The sequence below is a fragment of the Palaemon carinicauda genome, chromosome 44 (assembly GCF_036898095.1).
Source record: "Palaemon carinicauda isolate YSFRI2023 chromosome 44, ASM3689809v2, whole genome shotgun sequence".
NCBI classification, from domain to species: domain Eukaryota; kingdom Metazoa; phylum Arthropoda; class Malacostraca; order Decapoda; family Palaemonidae; genus Palaemon; species Palaemon carinicauda.
Genome location: NC_090768.1, coordinates 36,764,701 through 36,792,200, shown reverse-complemented (window position 1 = coordinate 36,792,200; position 27,500 = coordinate 36,764,701). Strand labels below are relative to the sequence as shown.

The 27,500-nt window shown below is 35.4% G+C and overlaps 1 protein-coding gene across 2 annotated transcripts in view; it reads left to right on the top strand.

Moving 5' to 3' along the window:
* Nucleotides 1-22,936, top strand: part of LOC137634259 (fibroleukin-like) — a 128,063-nt gene extending 105,127 nt beyond the window's left edge. For both annotated transcript variants that reach the window (XM_068366543.1, XM_068366542.1), the window contains one exon: nt 21,048-22,936. In XM_068366543.1, the coding sequence (XP_068222644.1) occupies nt 21,048-21,235 (188 nt within the window). In that variant the 3' untranslated portion in view covers nt 21,236-22,936. The remainder of the gene's footprint in view (nt 1-21,047) is intronic.
* The last annotated feature ends 4,564 nt before the right edge of the window (nt 22,937-27,500 follow it).

Genomic DNA, 27,500 nt, shown 5'->3' with positions numbered 1-27,500 from the left:
TGACGCAGTCCCGGTAGGCCCTGCTTCTTCCTCCGGTGTCTTAGATGACCGCGGAGGTAGCAGCAGTAGGGGATTCAGCATTATGAAGCTTCATCTGTGGTGGATAATGTGGGAGGTTGGGCTGTGGCGCCCTAGCAGTACCAGCTGAACTCGGCTGAGTCCCTGGTTAGGCTGGAGGAACGTAGAGAGTAGAAGTCCTCTTTTTTTGTTTGTTTCATTGTTGATGTCGGCTACCCCCCAAAATTGGGGGAAGTGCCTTTGGTATATGTATGTATATACTGTATATAATATATGTGTGTATATATATATAAATATATATATATATATATATATATATATATATATATATATATATATATATATATATATATATATATATATATATATATATATATATATATATATATAACATATATTTATATATAATAACATATATTTATTTAGGCCTATATATACATATATCTATATATATACATATATTTATATATATATATGTATATATATATATATATATATATATATATATATATAATTATACAAAATATGTGCACAAAAAAATATACATACGTAATTATTTGTAAGCGTGATATATATATATATATATATATATATATATATATATATATATATATATATATATATACGGGTACATAATATGTTGAATAGAAATAAATTCCTATCTCACATTGGGATCGAACCATGATATATTCAAATGATAGGCAAAAACACTATCAATCATTCTAACTGAGATCCAAAAAGAAGTCGGACACTAAGTACCAACTGTATTTCAGGATTTACCAGATGAGACCATTGTCTCACATTACGAGTTTTATCAACTTCTCGAACCAATTCCCATTATATGCTAATGTACTTGTGGCATCAACTATTTCAGGGCATCACTTTTCTAGTTTTCAGTATCTTTTCTTGTGTTCAAGGATAGAATTTTGAAGAAAAAAGACAGAAATTATTACTCCACTGCTCCATTTATTCTACACTTGCTCACAGCTGTTTCAGCCAATTAATATTGGCTTTCATCAGGGCATATTTACAAAGAAATCATTACAAACGAAAATTAAATATGAAAACAATTTTCGATGGTATAAATTTAATAAAATGTTTTCTTTGTAAATATGGCCTGACGAAAACCATTAGTTATTTGCTGAAACAGCCGTCGGCAAGGGTAGAATAAATGGAGCAGCAAAATAATAAATTTCTTCTTTCCCTTCAACGTTCTATGCCTGAAGAAAAGAAAAGATAGAGAAAACCAGAAAAGTTTTAGCATTTAATGAAAATTGCCTAGGAGAAAGGCTACGCCCAAAGACTGTATATATATACCATATATATACATAAATTTATATCTATTTATGTATATAGCTGTATACTGTATACATACATGTATATAAATAGAGAGAGAGAGAGAGAGAGAGAGAGAGAGAGAGAGAGAGAGAGAGAGAGAGAGAGAGAGAGAGAGAGAGAGAGAGAGAGAGATAGAGAGAGAATTGTTTCCAGCACTACACTGAAGCCCTGCTGTCGTATGGCTTCTCAGTTCTCCGCCAAGATTATGAGAAGTCGATGGGTAGTAATCTGATAGAGTGAAGTCGTTAAGGGGCCCATGAAAGTATTTGGTTGTAGGTTCAAGGACATAACACCCATGTTAAACCCCTTTCCAACATCTTTGATGATTCCCAATTGATGTAGGTATCTCGCAATAAAATAAAAAATACCGTCTTTCGGCAAAATGTCAAAACACATATGCTGAAGGTATTCACCTCTTCCCTACCTTGAAGTTGGGCTTTTTCAAAGATCTTGGGAGCTGGGCTTTTTCAAAGATCTTAGAGCATGTAATGCCCTTCTTACAATTTCAAATGCTGAGGCCCTTCTTTTCAAACTTCAAACAAATAGGTGTAAGTGGGTCTTTCCTTAGTAGCATCATTGAAATTTTAAATAACAGATTGTAAAAAAATAAATGTTGATAGGTACCATAGCGACAACGGGAAATAAAAATATTGTGTTTCTCAAGGTAGCATTTCTGGTCCATTATTTTCTATAACATATATGCGTAATATGTGGTTTAGCTGGGAAAACAAGCTTGCTGTATATAGAAATGATGCTACTCTCTTTGCATCAATTCAAACTCTGGAATATATATCTGTGGTTGCCGAATCCAATCATACAGGTGTAGCTAAAATTAGTGCATGATGAAAATTACAGGGCATGAAGTTGAGCCATGAAAAAACTCGAAGCAGGATTGTAGGCTACTCAACATTCAGATCTTTGCATTGACAGTCTGATTAAATATACACAGTTCATTTAAAATTCTAAGGAATGATTCTTGGTTGCAAATTTACCTTTGAAAACACATTCGATCAGTTTCTTCCTCAATTGCACAAAAATGGTATATTGAGAACGTCTTTTGATGACTTTCGATGATCCATCTATCCTGATGAAATGTTATAATTATTTCATACATCACTGTTTTGAGTATATTTCTCCTATCTGGTCTTTAGCTGCTGACTCTTATCTTAACTTGTGGGACAAAAACCTGCAGCCTAAATTCCTTATCCCTGGTCTGGCAATTAATCTCAGGCACAGCTGTTCATTTAGATCATTGTGATTGTTACAAATGATTTTTTATCATTCTGACCATCCTTTGCATTCAGATTATCCCAAATTGTATCATCACGTATGCAGTGCTAGGTATACAATTAATCCTAACAACGTTCCCTTATCCATTACATTCTTTAAAGCTAAACTACATTCTTGAAGTTTTATGCCAGCTGAGACCAGATTGCCGAATGATCTTCCTAAACTAGCAGTTGAATCGGTGGAACTTAAGTTGTTCAAACTGGTTGCAAATGCTTTTCTGTTAACAGGTTTACTTAAGTCTATTTCATATTTTAATGTTGCTACTGATCTTGAAATATTCTATTGCCTCTGCCAGCGAAGTTGGGAGGAAGTTATGTCTTTGCCCCTGTTTGTCTGTGTGTCCGTATGTCTGTTTGTTTGTTTGTGAATAACTTCCTGACCACAATTTTACTCATAGAGTAGTGAAATTTTCAGGGATTAATTGTTGAGACGTAGACGTGATTACATTTTCAAAGTCCTATGTTAAAGGTTAAGTTCAAGGTAGAGCAAAAGGTCGACCGAATTAACCCTAAGGCAAGCTGGTTTTGAGAATATGCTACCGTGGCAGTTCTGCACTCTCAGAGTGCTTTTCTGGGTCTTATATAGTTTATTTGTTATTTCTCTATTTCTTTTTCACACTGGGCTGCTTACTCTGCTGAAACCCTTTGACTCCAACTAGGGTTGTAGTTTGGTAGCTAAAAATAACAATGATAACATTCCACCTATCGTAGGGGATCTAAGCATAGGGTTCCGGAGCTGAACGGAATCATGAACTTAAAGAGTGGTACCCTCAGTTTCCTTTACAGGCAACCTGCAAGAATCAGTCATGAAAAAGGTAAGAGTAGTACTTAGCAGATTAACTGATGAATAAACAAGAACAGTGAATTGCCAAAAGACAAGGACGACTTTACAAATGTTAGAACCCGTGTACATATAAAGTGCCCAATTCAATACCAATTTTGCAATGTTCTAAAAGTACCACTAATTTAATACATCAGATATTGTGAGTTGGTGAGCAGCTAATAATGTGAGAATGACAATCAACAAGTATTGGCAGAAGGGCTCGTATCTATGAATTGTGAACGAGAGCTTGCTATTTTGTACAGTTAAACTAAATACTGAACAGTGCCGTAGATATCTGAAGGAACATCAACAGATACAATCACCTCGCATTCATTTGGGATCGGCAATACCTAAGTTTGGAATCATCTATGGCTTTGTATGCCCTCAAACAGGATTGCACAGCCCTTATTACCATAAAAGGTTAACAGTGACCCATCAGACAGGTCCGTGCAACCAAAAATCCTCATCTGATGTGTCAAACATTTGGCAAGGTCTACAGTTCAGGACGGCAGGAGCAGCAGCACCTCACCTGATAAGTCATTATACTACCATCATTTGAAGAACATTTAATATCGTCATCTGTTGCGATGGACTACCTTAAGTACATAAATTATTTGACGTTGAGACTCGTTGAGGAGTCCATGAAACAACCTTGGAGTTTTGAAAATAGGGGGTTTGTTCCCGATGAAGCCAGATTACAAAAAAAAATATCAACAATGTACTAAAAGCGGGACTGGAATCAGAAAGTTTTGAGATTGGATAAAGAAATGGAAACCGTTTCAAAGTCTTATATTTCTTGCTTCTTTGTTTTATAGATTTTAGGTCCTTTAGTAACGAGGTGCTACTGGGAGAAAACTCTACAGTTGCACTCTGAAGTATAATTTGAAATGTGTAAGAGGATGATGGAAATTAGAAAGTGGCTAGGGCTAAAGAGATGCTGCAAAGATCCTTTAGCAAAACCTCTATTGCACTGCTTTAGGGTGTACTGACGGTCCTAATACCTTATGTGGTTAGATATCCTTGAGGAGCTCAGGGCACTGGGTCTGGAGTTCGTGAGAGGAGATTTTACGTCTTCTTCAAAAGGTTTACACGACTTTCAAACTATTGAAACCTACCATATCCTTCCTGAAAATACTGTGTAAAATTTCTCTAAGTATTGCTTTAATAATCTTTCAAAATATGGTTATTTAAAAAAAAAATCCATAAAAGCAATTATATAAACTTTCTCAATTACGTATAAATTAGCATTTAGATTCTTGAAATGTCCCAGACCTGTATTTCCAAACATAAATGACATTACTATTGAGTTTTCCAAGAAATGTAGCATATAGATTGATTATGGCAGATATTTTCTATATCTATAAAAAAAAAAATGGTAATTGACTCTACAATACCCGAGAAATTCTTAAAGTAAGAATTTCCTTGACTGCCCGGAAAACGTCCAAGTATCATTTCCAAGACACCAGGGAGCACTTGAAAAAAAAAAGTGTTTCTGCCTATTGAAAACACATTATATTTTCATGACGGAAGGAAAACTGTATATACCATCAATGCTAATGTACTAACTCATTTCTTTTTCCCTTTTGATCTCATCCGTTGACTTGGCATCGGAGCGTACGCATCCCTTGTATTAAGGATCTTTCTACACGAGTTTATAGGACTTTCCAGGACGTTGGAGGATACACTTTTCCAAAAATTTACTCTCTTCTAAGCCAAAGATTATCATATGAAATGAGCAAGCGGTGAAATGGACCCAAACAACTGAAAACCCAAAGCGCGCGAATGGAAATGCCTACGGTGTGCCACGAAACTTTAGCTGACTTTCAGAACTATTGCAACTGTGTTATCTTATTCTGCAAATGCTGTAACTTATTGTCCCATTAATAAATGTTACTTCAATGGTCTTTCAAACTGCGGTTCCTTTGTCAAAATAATAATTATATATATAGGCAGGCATATTCAACTTCAGCAGTTACAAGTGATATTTGAATTATTGAGTTGCCCCAAAGAAAAGCACTCGTGGCCTTCATTTTCCATAATATATAGTTTTGATTATAATCTAAAATAATATAATGAATGGATTGATTCAGGCTTATAATTTCTATTCAAAAGGATGACAATTTCTCCATCACCCAAAAATATTCTTATATAAGAATTTCCATAAATCCAGGAACCCCTCCACAATTTTAATTTCGAAGTCCCCGGGACACCATAAAAACAAAAAATTTCATCTCTTGGGAACAACAAAACCCTATCTATATTCGTCTGAAAAAAGAACCACTTCCAAGCATCAATGCTTATGTCCTAACCCATTTCTTTTCCCTTTGGATCTCATCCGTTGACTCAGCATCAGAGGGTACGTATCTTTTGTAATGGAGGATTTTTCAACAAGGTTGAGGAGATGAGATACATAGGCAAAGGTCTGATCCTTTGAAGATCAGTAACATATGAGATATTGAGATGGAATCCTTTTATAGCCTTTTCCTCAAAACTCCCTCCAAAGGGTAATTGAAAACAGTCTAAATAATACGTACAAAAACTGATAATTGGAAAAAAATCCAATAGAGTAATTAAGCAAGTATATAGAATATACCTAGGACAAACTATATTACCTAGAAGGAATGCATTTGACAGAATATAAAAAAAGACAGCAATCAAAACTCTCCAAATATATCCAAAAAAAATTCATACACAAAGCAATAAACTACAATGAAAGAAACAGCATTAAGAAAAAATAAAATGTTACCTGAAAATAATATTACTCATAATCTAGGTACAGGAACAGGGGACACAGTCCCTTGGAAATTTTGCCGACAGAGGTTTTAAATTATATAACTGTAGCGATTCATAATCTCTTTATGATAGTAATAATCAAGATACGTGTAATCAATATCATATATTGTATTATGATTCCCGGTTTTATGTCTGAATCACTGGCTTAGCTTAACAACCAGGAACAAAAACACGAACACTTGATCTCTAGGAATTGATATTTTCCCTTTTCTCAAAATAAATGTGGCCTTTCATAATTATTGTGATTCCCATTTATCTTCATAAAACGTCTTATGATATGGATCACAAAGAACTCATATGTGTTACAGTAAATACTCAATAAATGAAAAGGAAATTTGAGATAAAAAACAAGTCTGATAATGACTTTCAGAAATAAGTACATGTAATCTAATGAGAAAAAAAGAGTCCCACAAGAAATTGCAATTTATAAATCACTCAAATGAAGAGGAATCAGGTCATAATTGTTCAAAATATTTCTATCAATAAACATACCTAGAAAACAACTGATATTGGAGTTCCAATAGTTACTGAGATCATGCCAACATACGATCTCATAGTAGTATACCTTTGCTTAATAGCATATCCCCAGCAATAATGGCTGATAGCGCTATCTGATTTCATTTTGCTTCAAAAGTCCATCAGCACCACAATATGTGTTTGGTAGTTTCATCATTGTTATAAAATAGCGGTTATTATACCTGGCATAATTCTAGTAATCACAGCTGAAGAATAGAGGACACACTCATTGTAGACATACAATAAACCATTTCCCTTGGTTGCTCTTTGTCCATGTAGCCAAAACAAATTCTGACAGGTCTTACTCAATTCACCTTAAAGATTTCTTGCCTTGAAATATGTGCTAAATGATAGCACCTTCTGAAAGCCTTGGTTTTCAGAGGCTTCCATCCGCTTCTCTTTAAATGGAATCATGGTGTGGTATATGAGTGCTTCTTATAGTTTAGTCGAGCTCTTCATCATATCCTGACCTCAGTGAGTGCAATTAAATACAATCCAGTGAATTCAAGACAAGTTTGTGTAGCTGGAAAGACCGGCTATGATGCTTTCATGTCTTCATTTTATTGGTGGACCTACCGGCGAATATGCCTGCTAAGAACGGTTTAATCGAATCCACTGCTTTTCAGGATTATCCTAACTGTTTCCCTACATGTAGCAGAGATGAAATGATAGACATTCTTTGTAATTACAATATTAATCAATTTCTCAGGGTGTTACCAGATAATTTTTTGGCCTTTTCTTGTCAACAGCTAAATCCAAAATCATGGCTGGCCATTTTCTTGTGATGCTTATTAAAAAAGTAAAGTACCATTGTTAATGATTGGAGTTTACACTGAAGACGTACTCAGACGTAACCTTTTCAATCATGCCTAAAACCAACCCAGTCCATAATGGGATCATCTGGGCTTCAGCCTTTGCAGTTACTACATCTTGGGTATAAATCCATATGTTAGAAAATAAGGCTTTGGCTCTCCTAGACATCTCACAAAACTATGTAAAGTTCATTTGGCTTTTGTATGATTAAATGCTTCTTTTTTCTTGACAGTCGCTATCTACTGACACCTCTTGAATTATCAGTTCATGGGCAGTAGGATTTGTTCCAAAGTTAAATGTCATTTGCTATTATATTTTCCATTGCCGTTTCAAGCTCATGAAGTCTTGCTTAGGATACACAGTGATAAAAAGGCTGGATTAGGGATACCATATTTGCTTTACCTATTATATGTCCCATGGTAATGATGAGCAGGACACACTTGGGTATCCTCCACTGCCCTCTTGATGCATTATGATAATTGTTTCACTAATCTTTCTGTCCTTGAAGAAAGAATCTTATTGATGTTTTCCTGAGGCACCATGATAAAAACAAAGGTTTTAAGACTTCGGGTGGACTGATTATAACCGATAGCAGGAAATTTTCTGGAGCCCATATGTGCTTCTTCAATATAATATGTCTGCTTAGTATAAGGGCAGCTTCTTTCAGTTGCTTTAATTCTAATGTAGCCATTTCGAATGTAGATGCTACTGCTTCTCCTCTAGGTATATAAGACGAGTACACCCCAGTAGTTTGTCCTCCAATCTGTGACAAATATTCTCAACTAACTCAGCTTTTATTTCCCAAGTTTTGTAAGAGCCATTGTTAGCCAAAAAATATTAGTACATAATTTTTCTTTGAGCCTTGTCATTCTTTCAATTTTCAATCCCTTGAGAACACTTTCTTGAGCATTTGAATAAAATAAACAGAATTCCTCCATGGACTTAATCTACCTGGCAGTAGTATCCTTTCCTCTTATACTATCTTTGTGCATTAATATTTTTCTCAACGTTTTGTAGGAGTGAGATTTTCTTCTGCATCATTTTTATCACAGCTATCTGTGTCCCACGTTTTGATCCACGGTAATTAGCATCTTTTTCTGCAGTACATACATTAGTATCAGGTTACAGAATGACATTTGCTGCATAGATGGAAAACCCTGACCATATAAGAAAATATATGGAACCAATGGGAACCAAATCTTAATGAAAGCATTTAATGACATCCATATATTACCCAGATATATAAATGATTTTACACAATAGACCAATTTAATAGTTATCCAATAAATATATATTTCAAGTCTAAATAGTGGGGACACTCACTTAACCAACACATGGTGAAGAGACAAGGGAATGGAGGAGTTTCTGAAGACTGACAAGAAGTCCATCCATCAAAATTCCTTTGGTCAAATGAGGGTGCTCAATCTCCAGACAATAAAGGACGGTTTTCTCTTTCTTTAAAATATTACTGTACACTAATGGGAAGAGCTGATCTGGTAATTTCTAAACCAGATTCTCCCATGAACTCACCAAGTCTCAAGACTTTCATCCTGATATTTGGGAATCCTATATGCTATAGAGAGCAAAGCATCTTTCTTTCCCCAGCACTTGACGCCCACTGTTTGTTAGGTTACCTGGCCATTCATCACCTCTCACACATGCCTGGGCAGGTAAAAGGCCAAAGTTAGTACTTATTCCACAACTATTAACTAAAAAATTAATTTCTAAGCCTCTATGACAAGTGGGCGCTTGGTATTAAAGCCCCTCGGAGGTTGCTATCTACTCGGGGATTCAATAAAATTAATAGAATCTTATTATATGAGTTACAACTTTTATAACTATTACCTAATATATTTTTGAAGTAGAATTGATACTATGCATCATATAAAGCTACTGCACTCAATATCTGTGAAAACCCACCGAGCCAACATAAGCATCAAAAGGCAAAGAACACTTCTCTGTCAAAGCATGTTCTAAAAATTAAAAAACAGTAATTTATGGTACCTAATTCCTAATGAATAAATTGGATATCTAAAAGCCAATATACAACGTTTTGTTCATGTTTATTTAAAATTGCTTTTACTCTTCAAGATAAAGCTAATTGTATTTAGGGATGGTCTTTTCCATCACTTCAAGGGCTGCTAAGGAGACAGAGATTCTCTGGACGTTAAAGCAACTACAAGCCATCATACTCTGGAGGTAGAGGATCAGAGAAATTCACAAGTACCCACCAACACTCTCTCAACAGAGGATCAAAATGTTCCAGTAAAAATTCAGGTTCTTGTATTACGACTAGCATTTAGGGAGTTATACTTTATGTAAACAGATAGATGAGAATAACTTGCAACCCTATATCAATTTTGGTGGGCTACATTTTGTAGTCTAAGTAGCTGTTTGCATTTAGCACCCCATGATATATGAAACAGAACTCTCAGCAGGGACTGCTGCTAAACACATTTTACCTTAATATGAGCTAGATGAAAATCCCTAATTCCTTAATAATTATGAAGCACTGTCACATGGTAACTGAAGCACTGTTACATGGTGACTGAAGCAGGTCACTTGGTGACTGAAGCAAGTCACATGGTTACTGAATATAAAAGGTACTCTCAAACTTGAAAGTACACACACCTGTAGATCTGTTATTTCACTGACAGAGGCCACAATCCTGAGGAATGGTCAACAAGAACAATAACCAACCTAGATTTTCCCTCAAAAGCTCAAGTCACATGATTGCCCTTATGAATTATGCAGTAAACTAAATTCCAAAGATAAATGAACACAGGATAAAAGGATAAAAAGGGTTGCACAACCAGGAGGATTGTAGCAAATGTGAGATATGAAGGGCTACAGGATATGAACGGAATGAGTGAAGGAATCAAATGGAACAGAAGGGATATGAAAATATGGGGCAATTCTCAACTATCTACATAGCCCATAGTATCCTGACAGGAATCCAGCACACAATAACCAAGGAAGTCCAAATTTATAATCCATTTCATCTAAAGCTGTCACGTTAATAAATACTAGTTTGCAACACCTCTAAGCCAAGACAAATTGTACTATGACCAACAGAGCTAAAAATGAAGATGACCTCTCAGTATGCTATTAAAATACCAGATATGCAGCAGAAGCCTGGTGACAATTCTTACTACAGTTGTACCATTGTTCTCACTGGGAAGGCCTGCAATGAATAGTAGTGTCTATTGACAATAGTTCCATGATGGTTTGTTACAAAAAATGAAAGCTACAAGTATAAGGCATATAAGGTTTACATAAAACTCTTAGATTTAGTTGTTGAACAAGAAATTCCATATTTTCTGCTTTCTAGTAAAGATGGTACCCTGGAACCAACTCAAGTGCAGTATTAGTAGAGAGAGAATTATCTACTAGAGATCAATTTTCCTTATACATTCACCCATTTCATCCCACTTGGGGCCGTTTTAGTTAATTCTACAATCCCTATCAGATTGCTTGAGCAAGCTTAATAGTAAAGAATCAACACTGGCTCATAAAGAAAGGGACAGATCTGTAATATGTTCCGGGGAGAAAGGATCATAGGCACACTCGTTTTACACTATCTACTGTCTCTGCTCACCCAGGAATAACACTTATTACTAATGACGTACAGACTAGGATCTTCCCAGGTAATACAGATATACAGTAGGCCATAGCATCACTGTCAATCTGAGACACAATCTCCCAGATTCTCATGTAAAAAAGTTACCAGAAACATAAGAAACATGAGTGAGTCCTGCTGCTCACAGCTCAAGAAACCATGATGGAGATCACCAGTGGACCTCCCTGTTCCTAAAGTAAATTATCACAAAAATTTTGGCTAGTTTCATGGTAATCATAACATATATGTTTATAAATTTTACATCCTCAAGGTAAACACCTCCTATGAAGTTACTCATTTATGCAACTCAAGTGAGGTTCTGCATCACTGGATTCAGATCATTCAAGTGAGAGGGCAGTATCTTGGTATAAATTTTTCTTACACTTTTGCCCATTTTATTACTCAAGACGGCTTTAGTCAATTCTGTAATTCCTACAATAACACTTGAGAAAGCTCATTGGTACAGGGTCAATACTGAATGGTTAAGAACGGGACAAATCTGTGGTGTGTTCCTCGTAGCTAGAATCTTAGTGGCACTCATTACACACTATCCAATATCTTTGCTCACCCTCGAGTAACATATTTTTCATTGATGGCCTACAGGCCACCACATCCCTAGAGACATACAGTAGTCCTCAACATCATTGTTAATCAGAACAACCTCAAAAGATCCTCATGTAACCAAATTAGAAGAAACATAAGAAACTTGTGGGATTCCTGCTAATCACAGACCAAAAACCAATGATGGGGACCACCAACAGACTACTTAATGGCTTTCAGTGTGATAGGACCCCTGTTGCTAATGATATTGTTACAAAAAATCTTAGCAATTTTCTGACAAACCTAATACATATATGCTTAACCAATTTATTGTTAAGATAAGCACTTCCATTAAAGTACTATACTCAAGCCACTCATCAATTAAGGCACTGCATCACTGTATTTAGATGGCAAGAACTTTAAAGGTTAAGCAGCCCAGGTGGTGATTTATACTAGTTCCATTATGGACAGCGGCCTTAAGATGCCTGTTGATGTTACTAAAAGATCTTACTTCTAGTGCTTCAAGGTTCCAGAATAATGTCTAAATACACAGATTCTTAGCACAGTACGTGGCATTTCCAACTGTCATTCTCAAAAGCCTTTCTAATTTCTGTATCATTGAACCCATAAAACTAATCCAACTCTTCATTGTTGACAAACTACTCATCTTGAATACTTTCATATACTAACTTTTGGTGCAGTCTTCCATTACCTTCACATTAGAGTTTTCCCAAATATTATTATTTCCATCACTAGTGGCTAAGCTATAACCCTAGTTAGAAAAGCAGGATGCTATAAGCCCAAGGGCTCCAATAAAGAAAAATAGTTCAGTGAGGAAAGGAAATAAGGAAACCAAGAATAGTGTGCTTGAGTGTACCCTCAAGCAAGAGAATAGGAACATCTAATGTATATCAGCAACACAAGTGTTTCACCGTTTGTCTATGACATTTTGCTAAAGTTCAACTTCCTAAACGAGAATCCAAGGGATTTTGCTACATAGTTCTTGCCTCCAACTTCCACAGTGAAAACTTGATCGGTCAAATGATTTATACTTACATCACCATACTTAATTTCCCTGTCAAAATGCTGTTGAATTATGCTACCCTTTACTGGAACAGTAAGGTCTAGTATATATAACTACCTGTATGGTGGCATTTTAATAAAATGCAATATCTAGCTGAAAGGATGTTCGAATTATAAGAACAAAAACCATAGATGGTGAGTGCTATCCGGACTGGCATACTTTAGCACCCAATCATTTGCTTTGAAGAGTTCACTTTCTTATAAAGTTTCTCTTTTTGTGGCATCTCTTCTTTAATAAAAATCAACAAATCCCTAATTTTAACTTAGGATCAAGGAGACTGGCCAAGTTTGAACAGCTTAAAAGGATTGGAGTTTGCTGAACAAGCAGAATAGTATTTTGTTGTCTTGATGTCTATCTACCTTTCTGCGAAAACACTGAACAATCATTCAGAATGTGTATTAAGGATGGGATTAGAAAAGTAACATGGACTAATCCAAGTAAAATATAAGTTTTCCAACACCACCTTCCCACCTTTTTAGATGAATAAAATACTGATGGCAGTCTAAAGTAGCCAATGACATCATTTACAGTTCCTCAGTAGATGATGAATGCAGCTACTGAAGGAGAGGCCCACTCCAGAATTCTTCCACTCACCAGAGAGGGAATCCAACATGCATTGCCCCTTTGTGCAGTACTTTGGCTATGAGCTACCAGTCCAAACATGGACCTGCCCACACAACACTACCCCCTTACCTAAGGACCTTGGTAACTGATAATGATTTGATGAGGATGAAGAACTATGTGCTTGCCCTACAAAATCATTAGCATTATTTTGCATTAGCGTGAGATGAAGGCTTGGCCAATGACCTAAACTCACAACTTGGACAGCTCTTCCAATATCAGATAGCAAATGAAACCACAACAACCTAACAGATGGCTCCACTGCAGTTTAGTGCTGAGGAGTCAGAAAAAGTAAGTATTCTGACTCTCGCTTCAATGTCTGTCCCCAATTCATGCTTCATCTTCAGAGGCTCATGTAGCTTTCCTCTGAAGAGACTAACCTTGACAGTAGGACCACCCAATTCGTTAAGAACATTAGTCAAGATTTGTCATGGTGTGGCACTTGGAGCCGGCAAGTGAGAGTTGAGGTGCCAATGGTGAACAGTGTTCTTGGGCCATTCTGTAAGGCTCCTGACATTCCGAACGCCCCCTATCTTCAAATTACCTTGAGTTGGGAGTACACAGGGTTAAGTTCAATAGAAACTTTTATAAGTTACTTAGAAAAGAAGCAAATACAAGGTTTCCAACTTGAATTGGTTTTTACAACAGCATTAAAACTTAGTCAATATCCCTGGACAGCATGATAACAGTAACTCATTAGCCGCATCTCCTAACCATCTATCTATTATCATTACGTTATTGTGCCACCTGCCAGAGAATTTCTCTGAACTGTGATGATGATGCGTTCAAGATGTAATGTCCAAGTAAATATTTCATTCAACTGTTTCTAGGACAATGGTATATCGTGGGCTGTTATCCCATCGAACTGTTCAACAACTCACTGAAAGTACATATGTACACTACAAAATCTTTTGTGACTTCTTCAATATTCGGATTATCCAATGACTATATCCAAGAAAACTGCAACGGGTTTTGAAATACTTAAAATAGTCAATATGGTTCTAGGACAATTTTCAAGCTGACAATAGTCATCCGGACAATTGCCAGTGCCAGTGCCATACAGACAATAGACTTTCAGACAACATCTACCTACTGGATTTCCCATTTTATGGTAGTGAACATTTTCTCAGCCCCCAGCAATAGCTTCTACCATTAAAAGTGAGCGTGGAAAAGATATTCTAGTCCGTGGTCAGTAGTACATGTAATATCGAAATGGATACAATAACGACAAATCTCTAATTCACTGGGAGTAAGCAAAGAGGAAAAAAAATCGTCTAAAGCATGAGTACACACAAAATCAAAAGCCGAACATTACAAGCTGATGAAAACTATCAACAACATAATTATAAAGCATCTGCAAATACAGATGATGCCAAGAGTGCTATTTTAAAGCTAAAAGATGATGTTTTCTCGAATAATTCAGCTACAATGTCGTTAGTTGGAAGCTGTTGTCCTGTTGGACAGTTGCACGGAAGCTGAAGTACAAGACATCCAGCATAGAAGTAGAAATATTTGTCGATGTCGATGGAGGCAGCAAAGTTTCAGTGCTCCTGTAATCCCTAGGGAAAAGGCAGGGTTCTTCATTCCAAATAATTTTAAACTTCTTTCATCAGGGGAAAAGTTTCTACAGTATGATTTAGGAGCTGAAGACCATAATCACATTCTGTTATTTGCTACTGAAGTAGGGTTTGAATATTCAAGGAGGTACAGAAACTGGGCTGTTGATAGAGCCTTTAATGCAATTAAATATACTTTTACCGAGACTTGATATGAGTGGATGCTTCTTCCACTTCTACCAAGCAAATTAGAAGAAAATTCAAGATCAAAGGTTTAAAGTTAATACTGTACCACATTGACAACAATAACGAATTTCGTTCTAAAAAAACATTTTTTCTCTGCACTTGCTTTTTTACCAATTGGAGATGTGCCTAGAAGTTTGGAGGAACATTCAGGGAATGACAAGATCCCTGACGAATTTCTCATGTATTTTGAGGTAAATTACATCAGAGTCATGAGAGGAAGAGGGGGAAATTGCAGAAGAGCTAACTCCCTTATTTCCGATTTCCATTTAGATTAAGAACTTAAGAACCCAAAGGTCTAAGCCTCAAACAAATAAGACTTGAAGGATTTCCCAGTGTGCTATCAAATAATGCTAAACACCCTCACCTTGACATTTGGAAACTCAGAGACCGGCTTATGAAGGAAGTTTTATCCAAAACAATAGTGCTTCAGATGGAAAGAGCAGATGAGAGATCAACTACCACTAAGTAAACGAGCATAAAGAATCATTTAAGGCAGATAGTCAGATGCTATAACCCTTATGATAAATTTACCTTTCTACGTTTGACTGATTATAACTTACTCATTTTCTGAAGTTGTGTAATAGGATTAAAATATACTTTATTACCAATATATCTTTTTGAATTAAATGTGACTTTACTGAAATATAAACTTCTCTACATCAATGGTGTTATTTTTGCTTTACCTTGTTTTTCATTTGATACATTATTTTTTCAAACCAATAACCAAATTATGTAACTGAACTATCATTAAAATACAATTAAAGTGTATTTCTGAAAGTAACAACCAGAAATCAATTCCTTATTCTGCAACTATAAATGATAATAAACTATTTCCTTCATTTTATCCATTATATTATCAAACCAATGGCAACTGTACAGGTGACAAATGTCAGCCTGGCAATTGGCCATACTGGCAGTTTTCCGCTTGAAAGTTGTTCGGATGGACATTGTCGGCCTAGCAATTATTAGCGCATGAATCAATATTCACTAATAAGACAATTGTAACATTTTTCTGAGATACTGTATTCAACTAACTTATATACATAGTACTCACACACTAATTTTTACAAAATCCTGACACTCTGTCAATTACATACTACTGCTCTAGAAGTCTGATGAAATGTGTTGTTTGGGACTTACAGCCAGTATGACTGGTCTTCTGATAATTTCAACTCATAATATATTGATTACCATATATGATTCACTACTAGTTAATGATTCATATATAAAAATACAGTACTACAATAAACAGCTAACATATGCTGTGCTGTGATGACTGATGTTAACCTATAAATGGACTTGCTCCATTTACACTACATCTCATTAAATGTTCCATTATGTATGCATCTACGTGGCTCAGGGTCATATACTGAATACTTGTTTTATAACACTAAACTGAAGCAGTCCTGAGAGTATAGTCCTTAACAAATGATAACTCAATCATGTCCAAGGTAATGCTCCAGACAATGTAAAAAAAAAATGAAGGGTCAAGGAAAAAGACTAGGATGATTCCTATAAAAAGAGCCATTGGCTCCAAGGTCTAGCTGCTGATTCAAACTTTGAAAGAAACTCCACCAGTTACCTAAACTCCACCAGAAAGTGAGATCATACCAGGAAAAATTATATCAGGTCAAGCTGAAGGAAAGATCACTCCAAATCCAGCCAGCACACTGCTGTCAGCATAATAGTTTGATTGGCATCATTAAAGAACTCGGAAAACATTTTGGTATGCTAAGCACATACCTAAAAAGTAAGAGTAACCATTGGTCTTATTAATGTATAAGTTTTATTAATGTATAAGAAGGGTCTCAAAGCTCAAATCTACAACAAAACTTTTTAATATGTTACAGGATGATAGAAAAATAAAGCATCCTTTTGGCTATTTTTATACAAAATTAGTTTAGGGAGGGTCCAAAAGGAATGGTGTGTGAACACAAAAGGGCTTAGTCAGCATCAGGTCTTTCCACCAAAATGAAAATTGTATCTGTAGAAAGAGAGATAATATAATATATATATTAACGTTTAAAACACTTCCAGATAACTAAAATTACTACCAGATTCTTGCTCAGGCAGCATCTATAACGTTTAGAATGCTTCCAGACGACTAAAATTACTGCAAGAGATAGATATAAGGTGTGTGCAATGATATTTCAAAGATCATATACAGCTCCCTGAAACTCAAAAAGACAAAAGGCTGGGACTGTGGACAATGGCAATACAACCAACCAAGAGTTGGTCTCATATTTCTCAGTGTCAGCATCACTTTACAGTGCGTTACCAAGAGCTACAACTACATGGCCAGGTCCTGGTCAAAAAATCTGTTATCTTGTCATAAGCCCAGCCAATTGCCAAGAACATTGAGAAAATTTACAAGTGGACTTTATCTGGCAAAATTCAACGTGAAGTTATCAAAGACAAAAGTAGACATCACGACCAAGAGCAATCGTTTTAACTAAACTTGACTGTTCAGCAATCAGGGATATAAGTCAAATTGTTCTTATTCTTCCTGAATTCTGCTACTTATAGTGTATATTATTTTAAAAGCAACACTTTTAATTCCCTACATCCCTTCTCATCCTCATGCCTACTGTAGAACTCTAAAAGAAACATTTTTTTTTAATATGTTATTCATTTTATCCAATGCTGTCTGTGGTGTCAGCAATTCACTCATAACCATCATTGGGTTTACTCAAGATAGCAGAGTAGGGTGTAAAAACATCAAGATTTTATAACATGTAAGTCAAACAAAATGTTAGAATCAACATATTCATTTGATTATTCTGGACAGGGAGATGATCTTCCACAAAAATTTACAAGATTGTATCCTTCATCTTTGGTAACTCACAATACATTTTCTTCTAGATTTAGGGAAGACCATGATCTGAAGGTATCTGGATATCTAGAGTATTCCACAGCAATACTATGCTCACAATTTCAACAATCACAAGCTGTAAATATACAACTTCATTATCTGTTGTAGGTAATCAAGGGGTGGTATTTTGTCATGCAAATAATATACTGGTGTACGACACCAATTTTGCAATTGGTTTTTAGCTAGATTCTCAGGGCCTTCATTGATTGACATAGGTAGCTTATAGTCTCTAAGTCGCAGTGACTGGTTTTGAATTCCTTGGATCCCCTGTAGTTCACTGCAAGGATGTCTACAAAAGCTGCAGCATCTAAAGATTCTCAACATCATTCTCTTTTTGGGTACTTGAAGTATTACCTCACTAATGTATCCTCATAAGGGCATCTGCATCCTCCATGTACCCCATCTTGTATTAAATTTTGTAGCAAGTTATCAAAATGTTTCTGTTGTTCCATTCAAAGTCCATGTCTGTGTGAGAAACCTCTCCATTTTCCTCCTTATCATATTGCAAGGGTACTTATCAATTGTCAACATATGTATCATACATTTCAGTTCTATAAGAACACCATTCCATGGACTGCAGACCTTATATATGAATGTGGGCATCTCACAACTTTACTTTTGTATAGACAGATGTGACATACATAGTTGGTTTCCTGTCAATACAAACAAGAAAACGAAGAGTCTTTATCTTTGTATGCCATGATTATATGAAGTTCATTTAGTGGTGATACGAGATGTCTTCCACATCTCTTTCATAAAGTTTTTGATTTCAGGGGGATGTTGATTGTAATGTTTTCCACATCAGCTATGTACACTTTGGTAAAAGGATTTGCAAGGGTCAATCCCATTGTAATGCCATCTACTCTTCAGAAAACTTTATCTATTGTTTGCAAGATTCAAAAGGGGCCTCCACTGTGCACTCTCTTGGCATCTTCTTCCTTTAACAGTTTTTCAGTGATTAGGAGAGAGTCCTTGTCAGATTTATTGACATTATCTACGATAATCTAAACAATCTTCTGAACTGGGTTTTGGCATATATGCTGTATGCATTTAGAGATGCTATGTATTCGTCAGATTCTGCATGTTTAGGGACATCAATAAATCAGTGAGGATTAAAAAAACAGGTCAAGATTTACATTAGGTTCATAATCATGCTGGCGATACTATTTGGGTGGGTTGACAGTTTTTTTTTTTTATTTTGATGATCCCATAGCAATATTGAACTCAGTAACCACCAATCACCTACAAAAACTTTATATCTTGCTTCATCCTGTATGCTTTGGTTACCAGGTTACTTGTTCCACCCTTCAAGGTCAATCGGATCTCTTTATAGTCTCTTGAATTAGGTTGTCTTCAGGATGTCGTTCATTTTTACACATTTGCCTCTCTCCAAGACAATATAAAAAGAAGATTAATCCTCTATTTTAAAGATGGCGGCCTCTCTATCCTTTGGTTTCCTGGCTGCTTCCTAAAGTGTATACTCAAAAACTTCCAGAAAAAGATGCTATGTTAACTATATGATTTTGCAGTCAAACAACAACGTTGGTCCTACTTATGCTATTGTTGATAATCCGGTCTGTATGTAAATAAAACAGCATCTTTTCATCTAAGAACCTTAATAAATGCTATAAGGAAACCTGCCATGGAACTATGAGAGGACATCATCTTTGGGAGAGTAGATATAACTGCTGTTAATGTCATCACAGACAGGTAATTACGGGCAGGGAACAGATGATTTCCTACATGACACCAACACTGAAGAAAGGAACAAATAAATTAGTAATCTGGGCTAACAGTCTGTAAAGAATGTCATGTTTTCTAAGGTGACTGGCAACTGCTGACCAGGATATTGCTATGGAACACTGAAATTTATAAACTAGAAAGTTAAATCAGAACTACTATGTAATGTCATAGATGACATCCTTAAAATATAAGATAGATAAGACCTTGTGCAAAATCTTAAGCCCTTCATCCAACTCATCGACAGAGTTAAAACCACCGAACATGACAAACACAAGTATCCCTTGATGCAGCAGACATGTTATTAACAATGTTCCATTTTAAGTAATTATTGAAATATTTCTAATATTGTCGATAAATTTGGCAGGATAACCCCTCCCAATCACGGAAAAATCAATTAAACATGCTGATGGCTTGCACACTAGAGGTTCACTTTCTCTCATTGAGTTAAACATTAGAAATATTGCTTGTTTTTTTGTTTTTTTGCCAACAACCACATGGCTACAATGTAAAACAGGACATTCACTAGCCCCCCAAAAAGAATATATCCTAGATATGTTAACAGCAAATGTACTGCTACCAAAAGGGACATTTGACAGAAGACGCAAAGAAATTAACCAAACCCTGAACACAATTTTTTTTTTTTCTTAAATTTTCAATTAACGCCAGCAAAGAGATAACTGCTCTATTTTCGAAGAACTCATCACCAGAAAATCAACTTGTATAAAACGGAAATTTAATCATTTTCTTATTTTAAGCATACGAAAAGAAATAGGAAACTGGAATAAAGTTGTACAAACAGGAAGACACTATAGGATAATCATTAGCCTATTGAATAAGAAGTGCCTATGAGAAAACCTATGCCTACAAACACATACAATATATATCTATACACACACACACACACACACACACATATATATATATATATATAATATATTTATTATATGTGTGTATGTATACATAATTTACATGTGACTGGGTCCAAAACTATGCTGAGATGCATAACTACTTGGCACAATGCGGTGAGAAATACTTTTTCACACACAAACCAGGCAAACCACTCCAGAATAACATTTCAAATATTCTTAGTTTAATAATTTTTTTTTTTTTGGGGGGAGGTATTTACAAGATTAGCACACCTTCTGGGAAGTACTAATTGCTCTCATTTCCTTCTAGGGGGCAGCTGTACAAAAGGTCGCGGGGGCGGAGGTTGGTGGTGGGGACGCTGTGCCTGTGCACAACCCACTGGTCAATACCGGCGAGGACGCTACCAAGGACCAGAGACTGGCATCACATGGTGGCACTGGAAGGACTCCAACTACTCTCTCAAGTCTCTCGTTATTAAGATAAGGCCTATGGAATGATATGATGATGAACGTCTGACACCTGCGCGTCAAATGGGATCACCCTTGTCGTCGCCTTCAAGAAAGGAGGTTGACCATCAACCCCTCCTAGGATTAAACCAAGGAAGTAGTAGCAGCAACTTAGAAACCCATCTGATTATTTGTCTCCTCACTCGCTCCTTCTTACAGATTTTCTTTCCAAGACCTGTTATGTAATTCTCCCCCAGTCTCTTTCAACTGAGAAAAGAGGCCTCCATGGTAACCCCTTCACTTTGTCATAGGAAATTTGTTCAATAACTCTTCCAACCAGAATCTTCCAGTCCTATAAAAACTGCTTCCCAATAAAAAAAAAAAACACAGATCATATCTTAACACATGTAGGTGCTGAATGTTCAACTCCAACGCAAGTTCCTTTTACTTGTGCTATAGTTTGTAGGATACATTCCAAGACTTATTTTCTGCTACCAAAAGAATTATCATAATTAAATCTATTAGTAACTTAGTAAAAGGAAATGGATAAAACTGTTCAAAATTGGTGTAAGCCTAAAGAAATATATACAATATACCTCATTATCGTCCGACTTCCGTCTAATGTGATCTATATAAAATTAGGTGTATCAAGTTCCTCAGTAACAAATTAGGTATAAAATCTATTTAAAACTAAACGCAAAAAATTATTCTACAATTTAAAAGTCATTATTTATATTTTGGTATAGAGTTAATATACTATTAAACACAAAAATATAAACACAACCACATCTAAATAATTAAACACCCACAGTCACACAAATAAACTACTCTTAAAATAGTGTAAAATAGGAAATACTAAGCAGAATTAACATAGGCTTGTAATTCTAAATGTTAATGTGTTCATCTTCGTGATAATAAATGTACTAGAGTATTATATAACAGATGCATGTTAACAATTAGAGCATTCAATGGATATAATTATTAGTAACTAAGTCATAAAACAAGGAAATGTTTTCTTAGTTTACAAGGACTTTCTGATATGCCTTAGGACAAGTCTCCATGACTACTACTATATTTTTGTTTAGTGAAACACATACGGAAAAAAATAGTGCTATATTTCATAAGCTGCATACGAACATACACCAGGGATAATTGTTATTAATGCCAGAATTCAAAAGGCTCAGTGTGTAAAGATACCCTGCATGCTGACTTTTATGTATCAAATTCTGTATTCAAAATCTCAAAAAAAAAAAATAATGATTCTTTCCCATTATTTTAAAAAGCAAACTTAAAAATCTACAGAATGTCCAAGTATTATCAGTTAGTCATTTAATTTTCTAATACTAATACTTGTCTTTTAGCATAAATTAGCGATTGTGATATGAACTTGTATCAGTGGTTTAAAGAACTTAGTATTTAAAGAAATTTTTACTCTAATCAGACTTGGATGACTGATAAAGTGTGTCTAATAGGGCTTTGCAATTCAGCCAAATGCCCAGAACAGATATGAAAAAACGATAGAATTGGAGAAAATTATTTTACTGCCTCAAACTATCACTCACGTGGACTTCTTCAAACTGAAGAAATGGTGGAGAACTGTTGTATTTCAGTAAATTTTTGCTAATTCTACTAAGATTGTTTATCATCATGGTATATAACACTCAATTATGTTTGCTTTAGAGGATAGACAAGGTGAATTATATGAAGGAAAATGATATGCATTTAAAATAGAAGAATGAATGTTCCTATCCAGAATTGGTAAGAGACCAAATGAGATACACAATAATTCTCTGAGAAAAGAAAAAAAATTTTGAAAAAAAAGGTCCGAAAAGTGAAACTGTAGTATGCATAGCTCGCAACCTTCTTCCTCTGGTGTCTTTAAAGAACAAACAAATATATTCACAATTGTACAGCCATAACCAAGTCCTATCGTCTCCAAGCGGCAAGGATTAGTAATGGCATGGAGAATCACTGAGGACTATACAAATCTACAAAATTTTCATGACCACACCAAACTAATCATCCGAGTCTAGTTAGTGCTGGAGTGTCTGATGTAGACACTATACAGATTTTATCTTTTATCCTATATAAAGGAGACAAACTATTAAATTGATTTCTTCACCAGAGTATTACCGAGTAGATACAGATATCAGATGTTCAGGTAATCAACATGGCAATAGTTTTAACGTTACCTTAGCATATCAGTCATCGCATGTGACCCTTTTTCCTACCTAATAGTATAGCTCCAAATTTTCAATAAACTAACAGGCATTCATATGGTATAACTAGCATGTGTAAATCTTTTGATGTAATAGAGTTGCTGCTTATTGTCAGACGTTCAATTCAACTGGTCAGAGCAGTATCCAGTTATTGAAATAATAAATCATTTCCAAACTTGCAGGCCTATTACCCATTTCAACATGATCTTTTAAAATTTCAAGTTTATCTTGTGGGTAGTCTTAAATCTTTCTTATTTTGCTCCCACACAAAGCACTGCCACCTACTTCCTTACCTGCCCTGGCAGGTGGCTGTTATGTGAGTATTTCCAATCTCACATGAATGTACAAACTGCAATTATATTTCATTGAAATACAGTGCCAACAAACTCCATAGCCTTCCTTATAAACAACTTTACCACAGTGCACAATTAACCCAAGCATAACATGAGAATAATGTTGTGCCTGTATATATACAAGGGGCAAAACGACATCCAAGCCTGAAGCATATCACAAGAAAACAGACCTCCCATAATTCTTTAAATCGGTTGTAAATAATATTCATAATACTTTTATGAAAAACTGTAAAAGATATTCTAAGCAAAAATAACTGCCATTATTTATGAAAGAAGAGTCTTTCAAATATATCCATGAATGATGAATGAACTAAAAGTTTAGATGTAAGAATGCTTCAGTATTTGGGCAAAAGCAAATCAGAGTGCATATGATGTTGAAAGTTTGATCACAGACATCTGAAGGCTTATGAAAATCTGATTGAAAATTAATAGAAAATTCAATCAAATGGTTGAATTATACAATAGAAATTTGAATATGATTTTTTCAAATCCTTATAATTAAAGTAAAGAGAAGTTTCATTGCTACACTGATAGGCTATGCATTCAAGTTTTATATGCAATTCAATTCAAGTGTTTCAATGAATTTCTATTTCCTCATGGTTAAATGCCTCAAATCTGTATAATTCAACGTCTGATGATACTGAACGTGGAATACATGTTACCGAATGTGTACAGAAAGCCTTCAGATTTAAGATGCAAAGATCAGTTCCAAAGCTTTGATAGATGTTTTACACGTAGTAGTACCCACGTACAAAATCAACATGTTGGGTACGCAAGATATGAAAACGTTCAAGACTCAATCACAGGCTTAGTAAAGAATAAACGAGAACAAGAGTAACACTAAAACAAGAACTTTTTGCATTGAGAGAAACTAAGTAGCTAACTTTAGATAGAATTTAAGAGCATATCACAGTGCGCAAGAGATGTATTGTGTGAACCGGATGGGAGGTTTATGGGCTACACTGATACCACACAAATAGAGGTGCTATTGATGTACGTATAAATTAGGGCTAAGTTGAATTCATGCTGTTTGTAGAGACCTTAGCGGAGTGAGAGGGTGTATTAGATAGGTCTAGGATTCAGATATAGAGATGGAAATAGCATCCTTCAATAGCCTTATATGATTTTACACGTGAGGGAAATAAAGTTACAATATAAGGCTGCATCCACACAGGTGGCCATTCGGCAGCTGCGGGAAAGAGGCAAGCTGAAGCTTAAATTTTAAATGCATTGCTTCAAATGAGACTTAACAGAGAGCTGAAGGTGCTGGATGAAATAATCCCATTAAAATCAATATATTTCAAATACCAGCTTCAGCCCTCAGCTCCTGCCTATACCTATCGCATTGCTGCCAGTGGGGAGGAAGCCTAAAATGGACTCCTTCAATAGCCTTATGTGATTTTACAAGTGCGTGAAATATGTTACAATGTAAGAATGACAATGGTGAAAGTATTGATCCTACTCATAATTGTTGAGATTGATTAATAAATCTTTATATGGACTGTCAGAAATGCTAAAGTAGGTTACAATGGGGATAATTTTTTCTTATTTCACTATAGTCCAAATTATGAATCAATAAACTGAAGTTCTATAAAACAACAAATTTTTTTTTTAAACTATCTCAATATTAGGAGATATCAAAATCATGTTTATACTCAAATGATAGAATTACTGGATCAAAGAAACGACAGCTAATGACAATTGGCCCCTTTGACTTTAAAGGCAAAAATATCAGCATCTTACCAGCATAAAAAGGGAGAAACCGAGTATGTTTATATGAAAGTTCAATGTATGCCATGAACAATACTTTTTTTTTATCACACTCAGCAGGATATGTTAATTATGTATGGTAGTTACATGTACCTACTGCCAATTTTCTAGATATAAGCTTAGATATTATAATCTACATAATGACACTGCCATGCACGTTTTCTCTTACTTTATTTGGGCACTTTAAGAACTGCTGTCATTAATGCAAATCATGCAATACAGCAGTCTTCAATCACCAGTTACTTCCAGATATCTGTATTTAATGTTACCCTAGCATTTTTTGAATCATAGGCTAATAGGTGTGATTTAGAATCTTGGGATGTAGAATTATCATATTCCATGGGAGAACACGGTCCACAGAGATCAAATGCCCGTACTGTACAAGAGTCATACCTTGGTAAGTGTGAGGCTCATAATAAGCAATCATAATTCAAGATTCGATGCAAACCATAACAACCTCAGTAGAGAAACCATCACAATCTCAGTAAAGGGTTCCCAGGAAAACAGTTCAGCATGATTTCACAAACACATTCTAATCTTGTACACTTCTTACATGAAATTGTTGCTGTTACTTTATCTTTGCTCCAGTTCCCTTTTGCAACTTTGCTCATCAACCACTTATTTCAACTTACATTTCTAGTGCCTGCTATCTACATGCCTTCATTTTATATAAACATGCGATTTTTGAGCTTTGCTTTGTTAACAGCAATAGACTTCCCAAAAACTTTAGAAACAACCATATTCTAAAGCTAAGCATCTCTACCCTTGCAGAATCTACTTATATTATCAATTTTACTATCCTTACTATATCCCACTGCTATAGTTCAAGCCTAGTGCAATCTTTCTAAGAATTACTTTGTCCTTCTCAAGTTATGTACACATTATATTGAAAGGGTACATGTCAGTTACATCAAAGCATTCATCACACTGAGGTGATGAGGTGACTACTAAGGATATTTCTGTTGACCTTGACGACTGACAAATCAAAATTAATTCTATCATGGTATTTATTAATTTGTCACAAATCTATCATACCATCGACAGTGAAATTGGGCAGCTATATGAATACAGACGTTTCCTAGATACAAATATACTCCAAATTGGAGCATCAATTCCTAAGACTGTAAGTATGAAAATTTCTATCTAAAATCACATCATAGATAGAGTTAAGAGAAACAATACCACATAGCACAATCACAATCCCTGAACTGGCTAATCTTTAACTGACGGCCTAGATCAAAATAAAAACACAATAGAACAACCGTACTTCTAACTTACCATGAAGCTAGGTTTGCAAGCGATATTTGTCAAATTAGCTAAAAAGCGGTTAAAATTAGAGTCACTCTTACAGCAACTACTGTATACCATACTACAGAAAACGATCCAGAATAAGTATGTTTTAATATATAACATTTTTAATTTGTTTAGTAACAATGTTACAATGTTTTTCGACAATTATCTTTATCACTGGTGGTTCACCAATAAGAATAACTTTGACTTCTGCAGCCTATACTACTCTTGATCCACAATCTCATACATATAAATCTATAAGATTTGGGTCAGGCCAAATCTGACGCTGGGGCCAAGGAGGCTATTCCATACTGAGCAAAAACCCTACAGTTGCACCCTGATCTAGAATTTAAAAGGGGTTTGCCATCAGAATGAAAGGATGCCAGTAAAGAAGAAATATAAACTACGGGTGCAGCTAAGGGCGGATGGAACACTGTAAAGACCCTTGAGTAATGCTTTTAGTGCACAAAGAGAGGTACTCTCTAACTTAACCAAACAAACCTAACCTAACCTAAGCAACACTTCTAGTATATTCTGGCAATTAGTTATAGTTACAGCTCTAACTAGCCAATTTAATGCCTGTCCTTGTTTCATTCATCATTTTCAATTCTTTCACACTTAAATTATTAGCCCAGCAAAACGTTAAAACCATTTACAGTTAACAGACTCCTTTCTATCCCAAAT